Consider the following 20,787-nt stretch of genomic DNA (forward strand, 5'->3'; position numbering starts at 1 on the left):
GATACATCATATAGTTAATGAATCACGGTATCTAATTAACAATGTGCCCTATAGGTTTCTGACATCACCCTACAACTATTATTCAAATATGTTGATTTTGCTTCAGTGTCTAATTTATAAACCAATTTTGTCTAGCCAGCTCTTCTCTCTCAACTCCTTCTCATAGTCAAAGGGCAATTGGTTGCACCATATACAGGGAGAAAAGCAATGTGATGCTATTACCCATAGCTTAAAGATCATTACTTATTTATAGTACTTTTCAGGTCAGCTTTTATTTACCTTCAGATTCAGAGCGATTCACAGCCATTTTTTGAAGAAGATTGAATTCAAAAATGGTTTATGCATTCCAAACCATATTTACATCAATAAGCAATGAGTGCTAATGGGTCTTGTAATTTAGTAGTTCTGATGAGAGAGTCTTCTGTGAGGTAATGTAATCTGTAGAGGAAATGGTATGAATGGAGAAGGATAAATAATATATTGTTTTAAGAGGAAAACAGGGAGAAATGTGTGATCTGTTCACAAGGCTTAAATTGTATAACTTTGGGTCCTTTCTGTTGCTCATTGGAGCAGTATGACTTTATATTATTCTGTCATTAAAAACATAAAAGGGTGTTAAACAAGGTAGAACATAATCCACTCGTAGTAATTTACCAACCTCCTCCCATAGTTCGAACTATGTTTCTTTCTTTTATTCTCTTTAGAGACAAGTTTTTCCATGTTTTTTTTCAGTGTGTGTGTGAACTTTATTTATAATTGTGTAGTAGTGGGTTTATATAAATCGGTGCCCTGGACTGCGTCAGTATCAGATTGGGATAGGGTGGATTAGTGTAGGTGCTGTTCACAACATTTTTAACCTGTGCATCACAACACCTGACTTTTGGGTTAGTATTACATTGGGTTAGGGTGGGTGTTGATGCTGTTCCCAACATTTTTAGCCTATGCATCACAACACCTAACTTTTGCAACTAGGTGAGTGTGAATCCTGCAATAAGGCATCATTTATACAATAAGAACAGTTAGATTGCTTTTATCAGTTATTAAAGGTAACTTTATTTGTGTGTGCATGAGCCCATAGGGGTCATTGATCCCTATTGAGGGCGATTTAATTTAGAACAAAAAAGTGACTGATGTAAATTATTTTAAGATCAACCAAGGATATCATAAATACAACAAAGCTTTTGAAGAGTTGGCTTAATTGCTCATATGGCCTTTTGTAGAGTACTTTCCCTGTATGTGAACACTGTTTTTATGTTGTTTTTTTTTACCAAGCAGAATTGTTGAATGAATGAAGAATAACAAAGGGGTCAGTGATGCATTCTCTGGATGAAAATGTAGCTCTTTATCACAGCTATGTTCATCCTTTCCTCTGAGATAAAAAGGACAGGAGTCTAAGTCTAGGGCAATATTTTATTTGCATCAGCTACAATAACATTCGCTGCTAGTATCCCGCAGCCTCCGTCAAAAAAACATGCAGTGTATGGTAATGCTGTGTGTTATCTCAAATATTGTTAAGTGCAGATGACATTTTAATCTGACACAAGGTAAAATAATGTAATATACAGTTAGATCTATAAATATTTGGACAGAGTCAACTTTTTTCTAATTTTGGTTCTGTACATTACGACAATGAATTTTAAATAAAACAACTCAGATGCAGTTGAACTGCAGACTTTCAGCTTTAATTCAGTGGGTTGAACAAAAAGATTGCATATAAATGTGAGGACCTAAAGCCTTTTTTAACCACAATCACTTCATTTCAGGGGCTCAAAAGCAATTGGATCAACCAAGGATATCATAAAGGCTAGTTCATGGGCAGGTGTGGGGATTTCCTTCGTTATTTCATTATCAATTAAGCAGATAAAAGCCCCGGTGTTGATTTGAGGGAGTGGTGCTTGTATGTGGAAGATTTTGCTGTGAACAGACAACATGCAGTCAGAAATTGCTACAATATTAGGAGTGGCAAAATCTACAGTTTGGTAGATCCTGAGAAAGAAAGAAAGCAATGGTGAACTCAGCAACGCAAAAAGACCTGGCTATCCACGGAAGACATCAGTGGTGGATGATCGCAGAATCATTTCCATGGTGAAGAGAAACCCCTTCACAACAGCCAAACAAGTGAACAACACTCTCCAGGAGGTAGGTGTATTGATATCCAAGTCTACCATAAAGAGAAGACTGCATGAAAGTAAATACAGAGGGTGCACTGCAAGTTGCAAGCCACTCATAAACCTCAAGAATAGAAAGGCTAGATTGGACTTTGCTAAAAAACATCTAAAAAAGCCAGCACAGTTCTGGAAAAACATTTTTTGGACAGATGAAACCAAGATCAACCTCTAAAAGAATGATAGCATGAAATGGCAAGTATGGAGAAGGCATGGAACAGCTCATGATCCACATCATCTATAAAACATGGCAGAGGCAGTGTGATGGCTTGGGCGTGCTTTGCTGCCAGTGTGTAAGGAATGTCTGCCGGCGCTCCGGTCTGCTCCGGCACTATGGAGAAGATGGCGGCACCAAGGATATCCACGTGGCACGTTCTGATGCCAATGTGTCAAAACGTGCAGCGTCATGTCACCAGTGTGTCAAAATGCATGAAGCGTCAACGCACAACGTGGCCTGTGACGCATGACCTCATCACGCTCGTTTTCCGCAAAAATCTACCTATAAAAGACGCCAGTGCCTTGCAGATCTTGCCCAATTATAGGTTCAAATTATTGTGCTCCTGGGTGTGATTTACTTCTTCTGATCTTGATTCCAGTTATTGACTTCGGCCTGTTATATTACCTTGCTGCCTGAACTGACCTTTGCCTGGATTTGACTGCTCTTCTTCCTTAACCCCTTGGATACCATGAACTGTGTTGGAACCCAGTTCCTAGGTCCACCAATCCTAGCGGAGCCTTTGGGCCCTGACACAGTGGCCTGGGACACTAGTGTTTATCAATGATGTGACACAGGACAGAAGCAGCCAAATGAATTCTGAGGTGTTCAGAGACATACTGTCAAACTGATTGGGAGGTGTTTCATAATACAGATGGACAATGACCCAAAACATACAGCCAAATCAACCCAGGAGTTTATTTAAGCAAAGAAGTGGAATATTCTTGAATGGCCAAGTCAGTCACCTGATCTGAATTCAATTGAGCATGCATTTCACTTGTTGAAGACTAAACTTCAGACAGAAAGGCCCACAAACAAACAGCAACTGAAAGCCGCAGCAGTAAAGGCCTGGCAGAGCATTAAAAAGGAGGAAACCCAGAATCTGGTCCATGAGTTCAAGACTTCAGACTGCCATTGCTATCAAAGGGTTTTCAACTAAGATTTTTTTTCCAGTATTTTAATTTGTCCAATTACTTTTGAGCCACTGAAATTAAGTGATTGTGTTATAAAAAGGCTTTAGTTCCTCACATGTTTTATGCAATCTTTTTGTTCAACCCACGGAATTAAAGCTAAAAGTTTGCAGTTCAACTGCATCTGAGTTGTTTCACTTAAAATTCATTGTGGTAATGTACAGAACCAAAATTAGAGAACAGTTGTCTCTGTCCAAATATTTATAGACCTAACTGTAAAAAGCAGGTCCTCTATAGTTCTTTTATAGATAAAATTGTCATCACGTTTCCTTGTTCTTTATGGCACTGAAGTCTAGAAGAAGAGCTCTGATGACACAAATATAAGCCGATTTTCTTGTAAATGAATATGAGAATAAATAAATAAATGATTGTTATGGATTGATGTCCATGTTTTGAAGTCTGACCTTTTAGGTGGCAACAACATGGACACAATTATTTCTAAGGAGGTAATGAAGAGCAGTGAAGCAGGAATATGTGCTCTTGACCCAGAACTTTCAGTAAGGTACAGTTGAATATTATGCAAGAGTCCTATCTCGCGCATGTGCGTCTTTGTTTCTGTACGGCTGCCTTTGGGGGGGGGAGGTGGGGCACCTTGCTGGCATTGCCCAGCACTGGAAGTTTTTTTCTTCTTTTGCTTTTTACTTGTCTGGGGTAAAATCGCTTTTTCTCTGAGGTTATTTGCCAAGCCTAACATTCCCATTTTCATAATTTATTACTACCAGGAACAGATTTATTTTCTTGCACTAAATATATGCTCACCCAGCACAACAAGCACAATTTTTGCAAAGTGTGCCCAGGGCAAAAGAAGCAAAGCAAATGAACAAATTGATTGGAAGGCGTTTTATAATACAGTTGGACAATTACCCAAAACCCTAGGAGTTGATTAAAGCAAAGAAGTGGAATATTCTTGAATGGCAAAGTCAGTCACCTGATCTGAACCCAATTGAGCATGCATTTCATGCACTTGTTGAAGGATAAACTTCGGACAGAAAGGCCCACAAACAAACAGCAACTGAAAGCCGCTGCAGTAAAGGCCTGGCAGAGCAGTAAAATTGAGAAAATTATATGAGGTTTTTTTTTTTTTTTTTTGCACACTTCCCCACCATGACAAAGATCTGTTACTTATTCATGTTGCCGTTTAGGCTTGACATGCTGCCCACTATGTTCTTATTTCCTCCCATATGTCTCTAATTATATTATCCCATTACAAGAAGTCTAAAGGGCTCTTTGCACAGCATTCCATTGGATGTGACTTGATGTTAGTGTGGGCACTGTACATGGAAGTAGCAACTCTTTCATTTTCTCTTGTTTGTAAAGGGAGGTATGTTACTTATACTTATTGCTCTCCACAATACAAATTAAAAATGTGCAGAAGCTTTCTAGCAATGGTACTCCAAAAACAATCCACTAATTGATTTTAAGTGAGCTTGTTAGCTCCATAAACCCAAAACATACCTTATTCTTTAATCTTCAAAATCTCCCTCTGCATACCTGTCTAATTTTGGGCACTGGTTCAAAAATACTATAATGCATGACTTTGGTTTTAGCTTCTGTTCTAATTTGTTCATTAAAGGCCGTAACATTGTTGCCAGCACCAGGAGCTCCCTTCTGGTTCAGATGGTATAGCGTTTTCAAGGATGGTTTTCTTCACAAAATATCTCTGTTTTGCCTGCACCTAATGTGGGGAAAGTTTTTGCATGAGAGGTGCCAATATACATCCTCAGTGATGGTTTTTAGGAATCATTACACAAAGAGCCCATTCTTAGTATTTTGTAGTGCCTTGGTCTTGTCTTGGGGAGACATTGTGTTCATCACACATGGTCAAGATGATTATCTGTTTTGCACTGTCTACCTCCCTAATAGGAAATACCTCCTCTATTAACCCCGTGTTTAAGGTTCTCAAGCCAATGATTTCCCCAATTCCAAGTAATATTAGAAGAAAAATCATGTCTGTACTAACAAAAATTAAATTTACAGTGCCCAGTGAAACTTATTGCATTTTATTGGCAGCAATGTAGGACAATGATATGGAAATATTATTTCAGAAAATAATTGTGTGGAATTAGTAAGGTTCCCTGTAAGCTGTTGACAGTGAGTTCTATAAAGTATTTATACCTGTTCTTACAGTAGTCCTAAGGGATATCTTACAGATGAGGGCTTATTTCCTTTGCATGCAAGCAGGTGAGAAAATCAAACAGTCATTTTAATGAACTATATTTCCTTGTTAGTGATATCTAGATTACAGATTTAAAGACATTGCTCACCTGCAGTTCTATAAATATGGCATTAGTGTTGCTATGTAGATGTGTGTGCTTGTTTAGCTTACACCATTGGAGGACAAAGAATGAACAAAATTACTTCTAAATTCATTATATGAACCCATTTTTCTTTTGATAATGTATGTATGTCATATGTGTGACTTTTTGCAGATATTAAAGGAGACATTTTATATAATCTTCATATTCAGATATATTACTCATCCTTCCTCAAAACATGTAATGATGCAGAAAGTTCTCATTATATCAGAGCTTCAGATAGATCCTTTCTGCTCTGGGCTGAAATGAAGAGTGGGAGATGCTGTTCATTCTCTCACAAAAAGTGGTCACAGCACTGACTGACAGGCTGAACTCTGCAGGGAAACCCCTCCCACCCTTTGTTCCCAACCTGCACATAGTTGTCTTATGCTGCTGCAAACAGTATCATGCTCCTGTGTTCCATAGCAAATAGGCATCAGTCACAAATATACATGCCCAGCTGGACATAATTTATAGTCCATAATGCATTGTTATACACTATGCAGCTCTCTGCCTCTATTAGATTATAAAAGTTATACAAACAGTGTACATTACTATTTACTGTTTTGTTATGCCAGAACAGCAGCTGTAGGTTTGTTTTCCTTCATACTGATATATGATAAGGTGCAGGGAGTTGCAAGGGAATAAATGCAGCTGTTCTGGAACAATTTATGATCAGGTGCAGTGAGTTGCAAAGGGAAATGCTGCTGTTGTGAAACAGTTTATGGTCAGGTGCAAGGAGTTGCAAGGGGAAAATGCAGCTGTTCTGGAACAATTTATGATCAGGTGCAGGGAGTTGCACGGTAAAATGCAGCTGTTCTGGAATAATTTATGATCAGGTGCAGGGAGTTCCGAGGGAAAATGCAGCTGTTCTGGAACAGTTTATGGTCAAGTGCAGGGAGTTGCAAGCGAGTAAATGTAGCTCTTCTGGAACAATTTATATTTAGGTGCAGGGAGTTGCAAGGGAATAAATGCAGCTGATGTTCTGGAATTGTATTATATATGAAAACAGATGCAGGGCGTTACAAAGGAAAAAAGATGTTGATTGCTTTTTGTGTACAACATAATACTGCGTAGTATGACTATGGTATTTATACTAACTGCTAATATACATTGTCCCCAGAAAAAAAAAGAAAAAGTTTGCTTTTCTTTCCCCCCACCAACAATTATTGCATGGCAAGGGAGGCAAGCAGTGAAGGGAGGTGGGAGGAAAACAGGCAGGGCAGAGAGGGGTTAAACTAACAGGGCAGAGTGGGAGTGAAACAAACACTGCAGGGAGGGGTTAAATGAACATGGCAGAGAGGGAGAGAAATGAATAGTGCAGGGAAGGGAGGGGGGAAAGGAACAGAACAGAAAGGAACAGTTCAACGAAGGGAAAACAAGCAGTAAGGGTTAAGAGATATCTGCAGTAAAGGACATCACAGACACGCCCACTCCTCCATCAGTGACTGCTGTTGTGTAAAGGTGGCCATACACGGATAGATCCGCTCGTTTGGCGATGTCGCCAAACGAGCGGATCTCCCTCCGATATGCCCACCTTGAGGTGGGCAATATCGGGCTGATCCGATCGTGGGCCCTGGGGCCCAACGATCGGATCCTAGCGTTCGCCAAACGGGCGGTCGGATCGCGGGGCCGCATCAACAAACAGATGCGGCCGCGATCCGACGGGATTTTTAATCCCATCCGATCGAGATCTGGCCGACTTTCGGCCAGATCTCGATCGGGGAAGCCCGTCGGGGGCCCCCATACACGGGCCAATAAGCTGCCGACACGGTCTGTCGGCAGCTTTTATCGGCCCGTGTATGGCCACCTTAACTTAGGCAGAGAGAACTGGTGGCTGCAGAGACAGATACAGGAAAGTTCTGGACAGGAAGTTGTAAAGGGGGAGGGCTGAGAACAGTTTTCAATCTAATACAGAAGTTTATGATGCAAAATAAAAACCATTTACATAGTTACATAGTTAAATTGGGTTGAAAAAGTACAAAGTCCATCAAGTTCACCCCCTCCAAATGAAAACCCAGCATCCATACACACACACACACCCTCCCTACTTTTAATTAAATTCTATATACCCATACCTATACTAATTATAGAGCTTAGTATCACAATAGCCTTTGATATTATGTCTGTCCAAAAATTAATCCAAGCCATTCTTAAAGACATTAAGTCCTGACCGTGAAGAACCCCCTACGTTGCTTCAAATGAAAGTTCTTTTCTTCTAGTCTAAAGGGGTGGCCTCTGGTACGGTGATCCTCTATATGGGTAAAAAGGTCCCCTGCTATTTGTCTATAATGTCCTCTAATGTACTTGTAAAGTGTAATCATGTCCCCTCGCAAGCGCCTTTTTTCCAGAGAAAACAACCCCAACCTTGACAGTCTACCCTCATAATTTAAGTCTTCCATCCCTCTAACAAGTTTAGTTGCACGTCTCTGCACTCTCTCCAGCTCATTTATATCCCTCTTAAGGACTGGAGTCCAAAACTTTACTGCATACGCCAGATGAGGCCTTACCAGGGACCTATAAAGAGGCATAATTATGTTTTCATCCCTTGAGTTAATGCCCTTTTTTATGTCTTGTTTCTTCTATTTTACATTATTTTACATGGGTTAATGCATTGTAAAATGTATGCTATATGCCCCCTTTAAACAATTATAGATTACTCTGTAGTTTTACAATAAACAAAAGCTGTGCAGCAATTTTGTCTGTAAGGGCTATACATTAAATAACAAATGATACATTCATTTGCAATAGTCACCAGTTTAGGTGAATTGGATATTATGTCTAAAAAGTGATTTCCAAATAAGCAGTTAGTCGTTAATTGAAACCAAGAGAGTCTTGTCCAAGTGGGCAACCTGGTACTGTGCAGAAAATGAGGTAACTCTCATTATCTCAGTATATATAAACAAAGAGACACAGGGGACTCTTCCCCAAACTACAAGTGTCTGGAACGATTTATAAATGATATAGATAAATATATGTCAAAAATAAAATAAAAAGCAATTTTTATTCAACACCATGCCATATTGGACAAGTGAGGTTAAAAGCATTTAAAATGACAAGCAGCGCTGCATATAGAACTGAAGGGATCCCTTCTGAAAAGACAAAAAACCCCAAAAGCTGATTATGTAGACCAGCTAAGGAAAAAATTAGCATGCTATTGAATGTAGTGATAAAAAATACACCGTTGGTAATATAATGAGGAAGCTCAGGAGCAGAAATGTAAATGTGCGCTTGTGGGCACCTTTGCTCAATAGGAATCAAATGGGTAAATCCATCTTGTTCCTAAACAGGAAAAAGTTCCAAAACTTGTAAACAACCAGCATGCGAATATTGCCCTTCTTAATATGATGTAAAACGGATTTTCGGGGTAGTGCCCTGGGTCTTATATACTTGTAGATCCGCAGTCAGGTAACTCCAATATTTGGGTTAATGCTTACTTGGCGTGCTGGGATCTGTGTGGGTCTGGGAAGGGGTTAACATGCCTGCAGTGTGCAATGGCAATTATGAAATCCAAATCGGAATGTCACAGCGTGTATTTCCCCAAAAAAACTGTTTATAAGTACTAAGTCCACCGCTCTCTGTAGCGGTCCTATGACCCTCAAAGGGAAATGTTTAGATGTACAGACCGTGTAGCAGGTTACGTTCGCGAGAGGCTTCCGCGTCCTTCGGTCGGCTATGCAGCTTCGCTGTTCCCAGATCTCACCCAGTCACGCCAAAGTACAGTCCAGAGGGGTTTCCCTGCAGCGTATGCGAACGCTGAACCTCGACAGCTGTTTCGCCACAACTCGTGGCTTTGTCAAGAGGCCGAACCATTATCTCAGTTGCAGGGAAAAAAATCAATATACTAAGGTGAAAAATCTGTGTACAAACCCAGTTGTTTTGTTTTGGAATCTATTGTGTTGTAAAAAGAAAAACACTTTGAAGCAGCAAGTCAATTTGTGTTAGTTGATATTGTGTGGTGATAATTTGTTTGTCATTTATGGAGATTATGCTGACACTGAGTTTAATTGAAAGCTATCACATTGGATGTGCTGGTTGTCAACATTTGTTAATCAAGAAGAAAGTTCAATTTAAATTTGATGGAAAGGTTAAGAATAAAATGGTTGATGAGAGCTCTGTAAATAAAGGCTTCCATATGTCGTGTGGTGGTTTCTCTGTTAGGTGGTATTAATATTTGTTAATTTCTTCATGGTCTTCAATGCACCAGAACTTGTAAAGCACAGGGCTTCGGAAAGGGTGCAGACTACCCTGCAATTATTGTTGCTACCTATAATTTTTTCAGATATGTGCATTTATTGAAGAGTACTTATTAGGATAGTGATACAATAATGGAGGCAAACAATCCCAGAAATCTAAATGTCCCAATAATAGTATGGGACATTTAGATTTGTAAATCATTTGAAAATTATTTACTGTATAGTCAGTCTCAATAAGCTACACTAGGACATCTCTGTGTGTATAAACAAATGGTGTATTTAGAGCCTTTTTTTTTTTTTTTTTTTTTTTTACTAAGAACCCATTTTCTTGGTAAACATAACAAAATTTGATGGTTCCTTTGCAATACTCCAAAAACTCTTTTGTCTTTGGCACACCAAGCCCAACACAATAATATCTTGGAAAAAGGGAAAAAGCACATTATACTTCTACTCTATATTCTATCAACCTAATAAATGTTTTAAAGGCAGGAGCCGGAGTATGGTGTGCTTCTCCTTTGCAATACTAACATTAGGTTGAGTAGAATACTGCTCAATTGATAATCTGTTTTATTCATATTTGTCTTCTACAGAATATATCCAACATACAAAGAAGCATGGATAGCTATTTTCCAGGATGTAAGCTGCAATGTGTAAGACGTCTCTTGGTGAAATTCAGCCTGCGTAATGCTGAGGAGCTTTTACTTATAGGCATTTCTGAATGAATTGAATAAAAAGAAGGATCATGCAGGCATACCACGAAGCACTGGCTTTTACCTGTACTGCCACATTGAAACTTAATACAAACCTAAAAGCATGTGGGAATACAAATGACAGAAACTGTAAGCAGCTGCATACCAGCGTGATGTAAACGTTGCCTTTCTGGCTACAGCCATGGGAGAAAATGTGACTTTCTGGGAGAGACTTGTGATAGGACATCCAGTGTGTAGTGACTGGAAGCAGGAGGCCGAAGGATCCATTTACCACCTGGCCAGTGTTCTCTTTGTATTGGGCTGCATGGGAGGAAGTGGATACTTTGGGCTTCTCTATGTGTACATTTTATTTGCTATAAGTTTCCTCTGCATCTCTATATGGGCTTGGATGGATGTTTGTGCTGCCGATGTGTTCTCCTGGAACTTTATCCTTCTTCTGATCTGTATTGTGCAGATCATTCACCTTGCCTATCAGCTGAGGAGTGTCACATTTGACAAAGAATTCCAAGATGTGTACTCTGCAATTTTCAAACCCCTTGGGATCTCGCTAACTATATTTCGGAAGATCATCTCATACTGTAATGCAGAGGTAGTGACGCTGGAAAGAGATCATTGTTATGCTGTTCAAGGAAAAACGCCCATTGACAAACTCTCTCTGCTTGTATCAGGAAGGTATGCCAGCATTCAATCACTCTACGGTACTACATTCATTATTTGTATGTCAGTGTTTTATTTTGTCAATACAAATCTTAAAGGCTAGTATACTCAGGGATATGAGAACAAACTAACATGCAAAAGGAGTGGGACCACTACAAACACTAGAGCACATTGGGTCATCATTCTTGCCTCAATGTAAAGTGTATTTATGTTGCCAACATATGAATACTCATTGCCACTGTTGTGAAGATGTGCAGCTCATCATTTTTATAGTGTCTAGCCTCTGCCCATATCCACATAGTGAAGTGGGACCTCTGTCTATTAGTGATAAATGTGCTCAGCTATTGCAAGCAGTGCAGCACAAGGAAATAAGTTACTCCTGGGAACACTTGAGCAATCAGCAACAGCCTTCAACTGCAACTCTCAGTGCATTTCTAATATGTATAACTGTGTTTGTAAAAATAACCGACAAAAGCTGCAAATATAATACTCTCTAGTAATCTTATATAATTGCCTTTGTCGCATTAAATTTCTCATCCATAGATGTCCCCTCATTGAACAGCTGGCTGGTGACATCTTGGCATCTGCTTTTATAGGATGTGTGGACATGCTGAGCAGTTTTAATAGATGCACATATAATGTGTGGGCCATGGATTGGCTGCTGGGCTGCTTTTGGTTGATCCATTATGTATCAATGTGATGCTTTAAAATCAAATATCTTTTTAGGACACATTTTAATAGAGCATACAAGCTAAAACTCAATACTCCATACATTGTATAAAGACATTAAAAACCCACCACCGAATATCTCTAATATATTTGTTTTTTATTTTTGGCCCACCAAACATGCTCATAAATTAAACAGAATACAGTTGGGCATGCTTGTAACTGAAAAATAATAATATAACATTTATAATATAGAGCAATCCCATTTATTCACATATAACTCAACTTTAGAATTAGCTTTCAGCTATTAAATTAGTGTTTTTCCTTCTGTTTTGCTTTTAAAAATAATGGCATTTAAGAAGAAAACTAAACTCACTTAGCTGGCAAAGGACCCATGCACTGGTCCCTTCCTATACTGCTGCAATATCATTCTCCAAAACTGTTTAACGCATCCGCCCCAATCTTGCTAAGTCATTGTACATCACAGTTGGTGGCCGCCATATTTGCCCACTTCGCTTTGTGGTGCCAGTTGCTGCTCCTTTTTGCTGCACCAGATTCACTGCTGAACTCTCTATTAAGAAGAATAATATGGGATGGCAGGGCCCTTTTGCTCAGGGCCTGTCGAGAACCCTACATTGGCTATGTGAGTTTAGTTTTCCCTTAAAGATAAGTGTATTTGTGCTTATGTCTCTTATTATAATGTTTGGTTTTGCTTTATTCTAATGGAATAGATATAATGTAATGTATGCAGTGAACAACTGTAGCTTCTTTCAAGTCTGTGGTTGTGTTACTTGTCAGGACATAACTGATGCTTTTCTAGCCCTCAGAAAGAGCTGCATGATCCAGTTGCTACCAACCTGCAGTTGTCTGACAGATGGCCTCAAATTTTCCTCCACAATAAATACATACTTATCCCTCCACAGTCATTTGGAGGAGGGTTGTATGTAAATATTTCTTATGTTTGGCACAGTGCTTAAACAACATTGCTGTTGTCACCCAGTATTTTGCTTCCACATATAGTGTTCTATATGTAGTAAACCTGTGGGCGTCATTTTATTGTATTGTTCTGTATATTTGGACTCCCCTTTAATGGCCTTAGCCTATGGCCAAAGTATTGTTTTCTTTTGCTTTTTATGTTTGTTTAGTTTTATAATTGTAACTATTTATCTTCTTATGTATATTTGTTATCCTTGAAAAGTATATACTTCTTAATGGAGTCCCCCTGATGTGTTGCCACCCCCAAACCATGTCACCACCACCTACAGCTCAGTCATCGGCTCCTAGAAATTTGCAGCATAAGTAAAGCACATAAAGAGCATAAAAGCTCTGTATTTGTAAATTTGAACTTGTCATAAAAAACGAATGTGTCTCCTATGTGTAATGTGAAGGTTGCATGTCTAAACAAAGATGTCATTTGCTCAACTACTGTATGTCTCTGGCCTTACCATGTATACTAAGGGGCAAATTCGCCAGCAACGGCTTTGCCAGGACAACTCTAATTCTTTAAGATGCAAAGTTGCATCCAGGGCGCCGAATGCTGGCGAAGTTGCGCTATAGTTATTTTGGCAAGCAAAGCTAATTTGCATACGGCGGGGAGTGAAAGTTGCATGGATGTATATGTTGCAGCAAATACATTACACTACACAAGCCCAGGGAACCGTAATAATTAAAATAGAGTTGTTATATTGCCCTACACATGAGCCCAGTGTATATTTTATGTGCCGTATGTTAGGAAATGTAGGGCGGAACTTGGTTACCCAAAAAGAAATTTACGGTCTTTTGCAGAAAAAAGGACAAGACGCCAGTGTTTTTTTGGACAAAAAATTGAAGAAGGCAATTCTGGCGCAAGAGGTAATACGTTCAGTAAAATCCGCATCTTAGTGAATTTGCGGAGTAACGTCCATTCGCCAAAGCGAAGATTGGCCTGGCGATAGAGCGTGAATCAACGCTAGCATCTATCTCCTTCGCTAGCGAAGTGATGCCTGTGCCCATTGGGGAATCGGCATAGTTAAGAAATGGCGTCGCGCTGGCGAATTTTCACTAGCGTTAATCACTTCGCCCTTTAGGGAATCTGCCCCATAGAGCTGCCACACCACCACCAAGAAAGGGAAATCATATTGTTTCTCTTAGGTTGAAAAAAAAAGACTTTATTTCTGAAAGTGAAATCCCAGACCCAGAGATCTACAATCTTAGTGGTAAGGAGAAGTACATAATTTTTATAGTTCTAGACTTTTTTTTTTTCAATAAAATGAATTCAAAAATGCTGTAGTTACTCTGCACTGTCCGCCTCTGTATAACTTTATTTTTATTTCATGCAGAAGTCAGAGTCAGATTTTGATTGAAAACTAACTGAAAGACAAGTTGGGCTCGTTTATCAACACTGGGCAAATTTCCCACTTGGCCAGTAACCAATATCAACCAATCAAGGCATAGCTTATTTTTTCAACGCAAGTACACAGTAATGATGTATTAGAACTGTCACTCAAAATCTGACTCCGACACCTGGGACACTTGTTGACTTTATATTTTTTTGAGGTAACATTGTTTTCAAGGTCAGACATTGCAGTAAACATATTTAACAGTTTCTTATGTCACAAGGGGACCCTAATGTTTTGTTCATATGCGCTTTTCCAGGCCCTAACCCTCCTTACTTGACTAAATTATATCACAACTCTAAAATGAAATTCACCTAACTCACCTCTTCAGCCTGTCTCTAATAATGTGTATATTGTCATTCTCCATCAAGCGCACACTAATCATTTCAATCTGTCCACACTTCAGTCGTTTCGCTGACACAATTTGTGTGACTAATACAAGTACAACCCTGTTTCAAGCTCAGGACAGAATTATCAGCTGCAGAATAGACTGAAAAGTTGATTATCATAGACTCATCTATAACATGATATAAAGGAGACTAACCCTTTTAAAAAGCTCTTACATTTCTGCTCTTGCAAATCTGCTTAGCTTTCCATATGTCCCTAACTCTACACACTTTGTTTCTTGGTTCAAGATTTGAGACAGACCCAGGAAAAGAAGAATTTTCCAAGGCATATTGTCCTTTAGTTCAGGGCTGTCCAACTGGCGGCCGGCGGCCCCCCCTTATATAGCCCTCCACATCAAAGTCTGCCTGCTGTGTCTGTTTACCATATGTAAAATTTAAAAGGTATCACTAGAGAGGTTAACTGGCCCCTGCATTGTTTAAACCTCAAATTCACACTGTAATCCCCTGTATTGTTCACACCTGTGATCCCCCTGTATTGTTCACACTTGTGACACCTCTATTGTTCAATCCCCTAAAGCCTGTACTGTTCACACCTGAGACCCAGACTGAAACTGCCTGTTCACACCTTATTTAAAATGCTAATGAGGCACCAGCACTGTGTCACTGTATGTAGTACATATTAGACTGGTCCTGGTTTTCCTGTCTCCTGCTCTGTTCTGCCTTCCATATGCTCCCTGTGTGTGTCATACTTTGGTATTTGTTCTGGGGGTTTGTTAGCATTTGAAAATTATTGTTAGTGGCCCCTAAGGTGTTTAATCATATGCTGGGGTACTGTATTATACACAGGGGAGGAGGAAGCATATGGATTTATGGGTATGTCTTAATATTACTTAACTTTTTTCACATATGAGTGACATCCTTGCCAGGGCAGGCACAAGGTAGTTTGGCACCCTAGGCAAGAGCTTCACTCAGTGCCCCCCTGTCCTGCATTACCATTTCCCTCCTTACCATGATGGTTTTTAAATAAAGAGAGCAAGAAAGTGTACAACATTTTTTAATTTATATTACTGCCCCCCATACCTGTACCAGCAAGCTCAGCAGCCAATTATCATACAGCCCTCCTGCAGCCATCATATTGCCGCCGATCTTTACCTGTCCCACCAGCAGCCAAAAATCATATTGCCCCCAAGTATTTATGTACCTGTGCCAGCACCCAGCAGCAACAGCAAACATATGGGCCCCAAATCTGTACCTGGCTGTGCCAGCAGGAAGCTTCACACTTTATAGTAATAGAAAGAATGTCTTCAGTTCAGTGCAACTGTGCAAGGCTGAGAGCAGCGAGAGCCACACCAAGCAGGCCAGTCAGATCTCTGCCTCTCTCTGTCACCCAACACATCAGTGATGTCAATGACGCGTGAATGCACGTCGCGCTGCACTGCAAAGAAGGAGCTATTACTTGCCGGTAAGAGGGTGAAGGAGATGGACTCCACCCAACTGGGTGACCATGATTACTGAAACAAATCATTAAATAAACACTTGAAAAAAAGAAAACATTTAAAAACAAAAAAAAATATCCTTAAAAGTGTGCCCCTCAAACCTTTAAAAAAAAAAAATGCGCCCCTCAATGATGGCGCCCTAGACAGCTGCCTACTCTGCCTACCCCTAGTTCCAGCCCTGATCCCTATAGTGAGCACCAACCATTTGGTTTTTTGGTGTGCTATAAATATGGACATGGTCTTGTGGTAACATGGGTGTGGTTTAAAGTGGGTGTGGTCTAAAAACAGGGAGTGGCTAACACTGGCTTTCGGTATCGGCCCTTCACTATGTAGATTAGAAAAATTTCCGGCCCTCGGTACCATAGAAGTTGGACAGCACTGCTTTAGTTTATAGTGATTTTAGTGATAGTGCTTTATTTTCCCTTAAAACTCCAAAAGTTCTGTAACTGTAAATGGGTTTAGCAGCTTGAACATCTCCTACACTTTTATTTGAATTTTTCCAAGATGCTGGGTATATGCCAATGTAAATTTTAGAAAACATAACTGTGGAGGGTTCAGAAATGTGATTGGATAGCTTTTTGGGGGTTCATTGTCATAGGGGGCATTATGTTCTCATGCTTATCGCAGCCTCGGTTTGGCCACTGCTGACATTCCTTGACTGACAAGCTTTTAGTACAGAGCTTTTAGTCTTGTGGGATTTTAAATTTTTACTAGTTGAGGAGGTGGCACAGATTTTATTCATAAACAGCACAACCACTAAACCGTTATTCGAGACTGCATTGCATGAATTAAGATGGCTATATGTTATAAACTAGTCTGTGCAATTCCTATACAAATTAGTATACGTTAATCACATTCCTTAACGACATTAGTCACTTTAAAGAGCAATTACAACTATGGGATTCGTTATTTGGAAACCTGTTCTCCAGAAAGCACTGAATTACGGGTAGGTTGTCTTACACAGACTCCATTTTATCCAGATAAAATTTTTAAAAAGTATTTCCTTTTTCTCTGTAATAATAAAACCGTACATTGTACTTTATCCAAACTAAGATGTAATTAGTCCTTATTAGAGGCAAAACCAGCCTATATTGTTTAAATGATTTTCTAGTAGACTTAAGGCAGGGATCCCAAACCTTTTGAAGCCGTGAGCAACATTCAGAAGTAAAAGGAGTTGGGGAGCAGCACTAGCATGAAAAATGTTCTTGAGGTGCCAAATAAGGGCTGTGTTTCGGCCATTTGGAAGCCCCTATGTGGATTGTCAACCTACATTGAGACTCTGTTTGGCAGTGCACCTGGTTTTTATGAAACCAAAACTTGCTTTGATGCCAAAGGGAGCAACATCCAAGGGGTTCAAGAGCAACATGTTGCTCACAAGCTACTGGTTGGGTCCCATTCCTGTACTGGAAATTCTATTGCTGTATAAACAAAGCCAACCTTAGGATAAATGGCACCTGAACCATGTGATTAATTGCTTGTTAGATGCCGTCTATGTAAACCAGCTAAACTACGAACACAATGCGGATTCCAGTGATGTTAAACAGTGTCCACAAACACTTTGGCAGCTAAGGCAGATTTCCCACCAAAGCTTATCACTTCTCACACACTTGGCTCTTGTCAGAGGGGCTTCTGATGCTTTGCATTCCTTTCCATGGAAAGAAAGGATAAACAGAACAGAATCTAAACATGCTTTACATTAAGACCAAGAATAGATGGAACCATTTTAACCATCACAATCTCAAAGTCTGTTTGTGAAAAATGTTGATCTGCCTCTGGAAATGAAGTTGGTTAAAATGGGAATAAACTGCACATCTGCATTGAAGCAGGCCTGCAGCGCTATGGCAGTGAATATAAATATAGGTATTTACATGCAACAAGTCAGAGGAAACATTTGTGGTTGTATGATCTTACATACAATCCAAACTGTTATCAGAGCAAAGACCAGCAGATTGTACCCCTTTCGTTATTCAACATGTGGTGAAGTCCTCTCTTATTGTATTGCACAAACTTAACAAAATCAGTCACCTTGTTGTTGTTCCAGGAATATTTAGGACAATAAGTAAATATTTAATTGCACCCCATCTGGCCTTCACGATCTCCAGTTGAATGTATACCTGCACACATTCCCTGATGAAAATTTAGCTCATAACCATCCCACCCTTTGAGACCCCAAATTCTTCATTATCCTACGATAACTGATTGATATTGATTGTTAGGTGTATGAACTTAAAAAAAATTAGTCATAGTAAGTTATTCTGGGCATTTTTTGTTTTTAATTTCAGCATGCTAATTTTGTACATCTTATAAATTTGGCAGGATACGAGTAACAGTAGATGGGGAGTTCCTTCATTACATTTTTCCTCTTCAGTTCCTGGATTCTCCAGAATGGGACTCGCTTAAACCTTCAGAAGAAGGGATTTTTCAGGTACAAAACTGATTTAAAAATTGTTCTGTAGAGATGCTATAAAGGTGTGATTGTATCCTTTGTTCAGACTTTTATTCTTATTTTACTTAACATATAGTGTTCAGTAGATTAAAGGGGCTATATTTGGAGCTGAGCATGTCAGCATTTGTCTCTGTGGGGCCTGGTAGTATCTGCAGGATAGACAGAGTTAGAAGGTGAAGTCCTACCGCAGAAATTAAATCGTACATAAATCTGTTATTTGTTTACTTTGCCTTAGATATCACTCATTTTATTAATAATGTGGTATATAGAGGTGCACTGATCAGAATCTAAAAATTGCCTTTTCACTGTTTTTTATTGATTAAATCTTTTATAAGGTATCATTTTATAATCTATTTCTTGCCCTCCTAGTTGTGTTAAACAAGTAGTGTATAGTTGACAGTGAAGCAAATATCCAGAATAAAAAAAAGTTGAGCCCATGGCTCACTTGGGTGTACCCATGTGTCTGTAAGGTTGCACCCATTGGATTCTTAAAGTACCAGCCTGGGCATGATTGGAGGGGCAGAACAATGCGGTAAAGGGGAGAAGCGATGGCATCAGTGGGTGGGTAAGGAATTGGGGTGAATTAGGGTATTACAAGAGGGTGCTTAATATTTACTGGCAAGTATATTTCAGATACATTTGTAATAATGGCTCCAGCCCTAGCTGCTATTTTATGGGTAGACTAGTGAAATACCACCAAGGTGGTCATCCTAGGCATCTGTCTGGTCAAATGAATCTGTCACTGCTAGTGAATGGCAAATTCCATGCAAAAAAATGAGACACGTGGGACAGTTCTCTTTTTGTTGCCAGTTCAAAGGATTCTCTTTCTTCTATTTCACTTTCTTCTTAGACGTTATGTAGAAGCTCTTCTGTTAGGAGTGAGGTCTAAATTACATTGGGTGACCCTTTCCCTTTAAGTTCTGTAGATCAGATGGGTGATTGTAAAAATAATGTATTATTGTAACAAATACTTATTAAAGTTTTCACCAAAGATCAATATATATGCTGTGGGGAAAATTTAGAATATAGGAGAAGTTAGAGTTCTTGTCTATTAAAGCAGTTTTTTTGTATTATTTTAATTTCCAGGTAACTCTTACTGCTGAAACAAAGTGCCGATATGTTACTTGGAGGCGGAAGAAACTGTATTTGTTATTTGCAAAGCACCGTTTTCTCGCTAGACTGTTTTCACTGTTGATTAGCAGTGACATTGCTGATAAACTGTACACACTGAATGAAAAAGTCTTCGTAGACAGTGGTTTTCGATTTGACATTAGGCTACCAAACTATTACCACAGGGCATTATCAGACCAAGAACCATCAACATCTCCCATGATCCGGATTCAGAAATCTCCTTGACAGAATAAAGCGTCATGAAAGACTCTCTCCTCTTACCTCGTGTGCTTGGGGTTGTTCATGCATTAACCTTCACCCTCAGCAGTTCATAATAACCTCCATATTGGTTGGGAAGTGCCATTTGACTATATTCATCATAAACAGTACTTATTCTTTCAAATTAAATTATTTTTTTTATACTGGAATGCTAACAGTACATTGGAATAGCAGTGCTGCCTCATAAGTTATAAATTACAAGTTGTTTTTAATGCCAAATTAAAGCTCAACTGAGTGGTTATATGACTAGTGACTAGTTGTCCTTTAAAAACAAAAAAGGGAAAATACCTTTTGCCACATGGTAAAAATGTATTTATTGCTTTCTTACAGTGTACCTACAACCTTTATACTCTGGGGATCGATATTGAACTTTGCATGTTGTGCATTAAAGGAAAACTGTTGCCCCAAAATGAATACTTAAGCAACAGAATCATATTAAGTGGCATATTAAAGGATCTTACCAAACTGGAATAAATATTTGAGTAAATATTGCCCTTCTATATCTCTTATCCTGAACCACCATTTTGTGATGGTCTGTGTACTGCCTCAGAGATCACCTGACCAAAAATACAGCAGCTCTAACTGTAACAGGAACTTTGTCCATTAATTGACTCTTGTGACCTAACATGTTTGGTTTGTTTATGTGCACCGTGAATCATAGTATCCCAGGGGGTGGCCCTTATTTCTTAAAATGGCAATTTTCTATTAATGATTATCCAATGGCACATACTACTAAAAAAGTATATTATTATGAAAATAGTTTATATGAAGCAGGGTTTTACACATGAGCAGTTTTATGTAATATATTTTTATAGACACATGTGGGTAAAATGTTCCTTAAAGTTTAAGGAGTATCTTGTA

The 20,787-nt window shown here is 39.1% G+C and overlaps 2 protein-coding genes across 3 annotated transcripts in view; both read left to right on the top strand.

The window, feature by feature from the left end:
• Positions 1 to 20,787, top strand: part of bves.S (blood vessel epicardial substance S homeolog) — a 125,222-nt gene that overhangs the window by 22,139 nt on the left and 82,296 nt on the right. The window lies entirely within an intron of this gene.
• On the top strand, positions 10,431 to 20,167 carry popdc3.S (popeye domain containing 3 S homeolog). The gene is made up of 3 exons (XM_018265413.2): positions 10,431 to 11,222; positions 18,408 to 18,516; positions 19,624 to 20,167. The coding sequence occupies exons 1-3, from the start codon at positions 10,732 to 10,734 to the stop codon at positions 19,891 to 19,893; spliced, it is 870 nt and encodes a 289-aa protein (XP_018120902.1). The 5' UTR covers positions 10,431 to 10,731; the 3' UTR covers positions 19,894 to 20,167.

Source organism: Xenopus laevis, chromosome 5S (assembly GCF_017654675.1).
Source record: "Xenopus laevis strain J_2021 chromosome 5S, Xenopus_laevis_v10.1, whole genome shotgun sequence".
Lineage (NCBI taxonomy): Eukaryota > Metazoa > Chordata > Amphibia > Anura > Pipidae > Xenopus > Xenopus laevis.

What these genes read in the sequence shown, in the direction of transcription:
- popdc3.S (XM_018265413.2), top strand. Translation starts at nt 10,732, where the DNA reads ATGGGAGAAAATGTGACTTTCTGGGAGAGACTTGTGATAGGACATCCA. An exon ending in TCTCTGCTTGTATCAGGAAG is followed by an intron (nt 11,223 to 18,407) that starts GTATGCCAGCAT and finishes TAAATTTGGCAG; the next exon opens with GATACGAGTAACAGTAGATG. An exon ending in CAGAAGAAGGGATTTTTCAG is followed by an intron (nt 18,517 to 19,623) that starts GTACAAAACTGA and finishes TTTAATTTCCAG; the next exon opens with GTAACTCTTACTGCTGAAAC.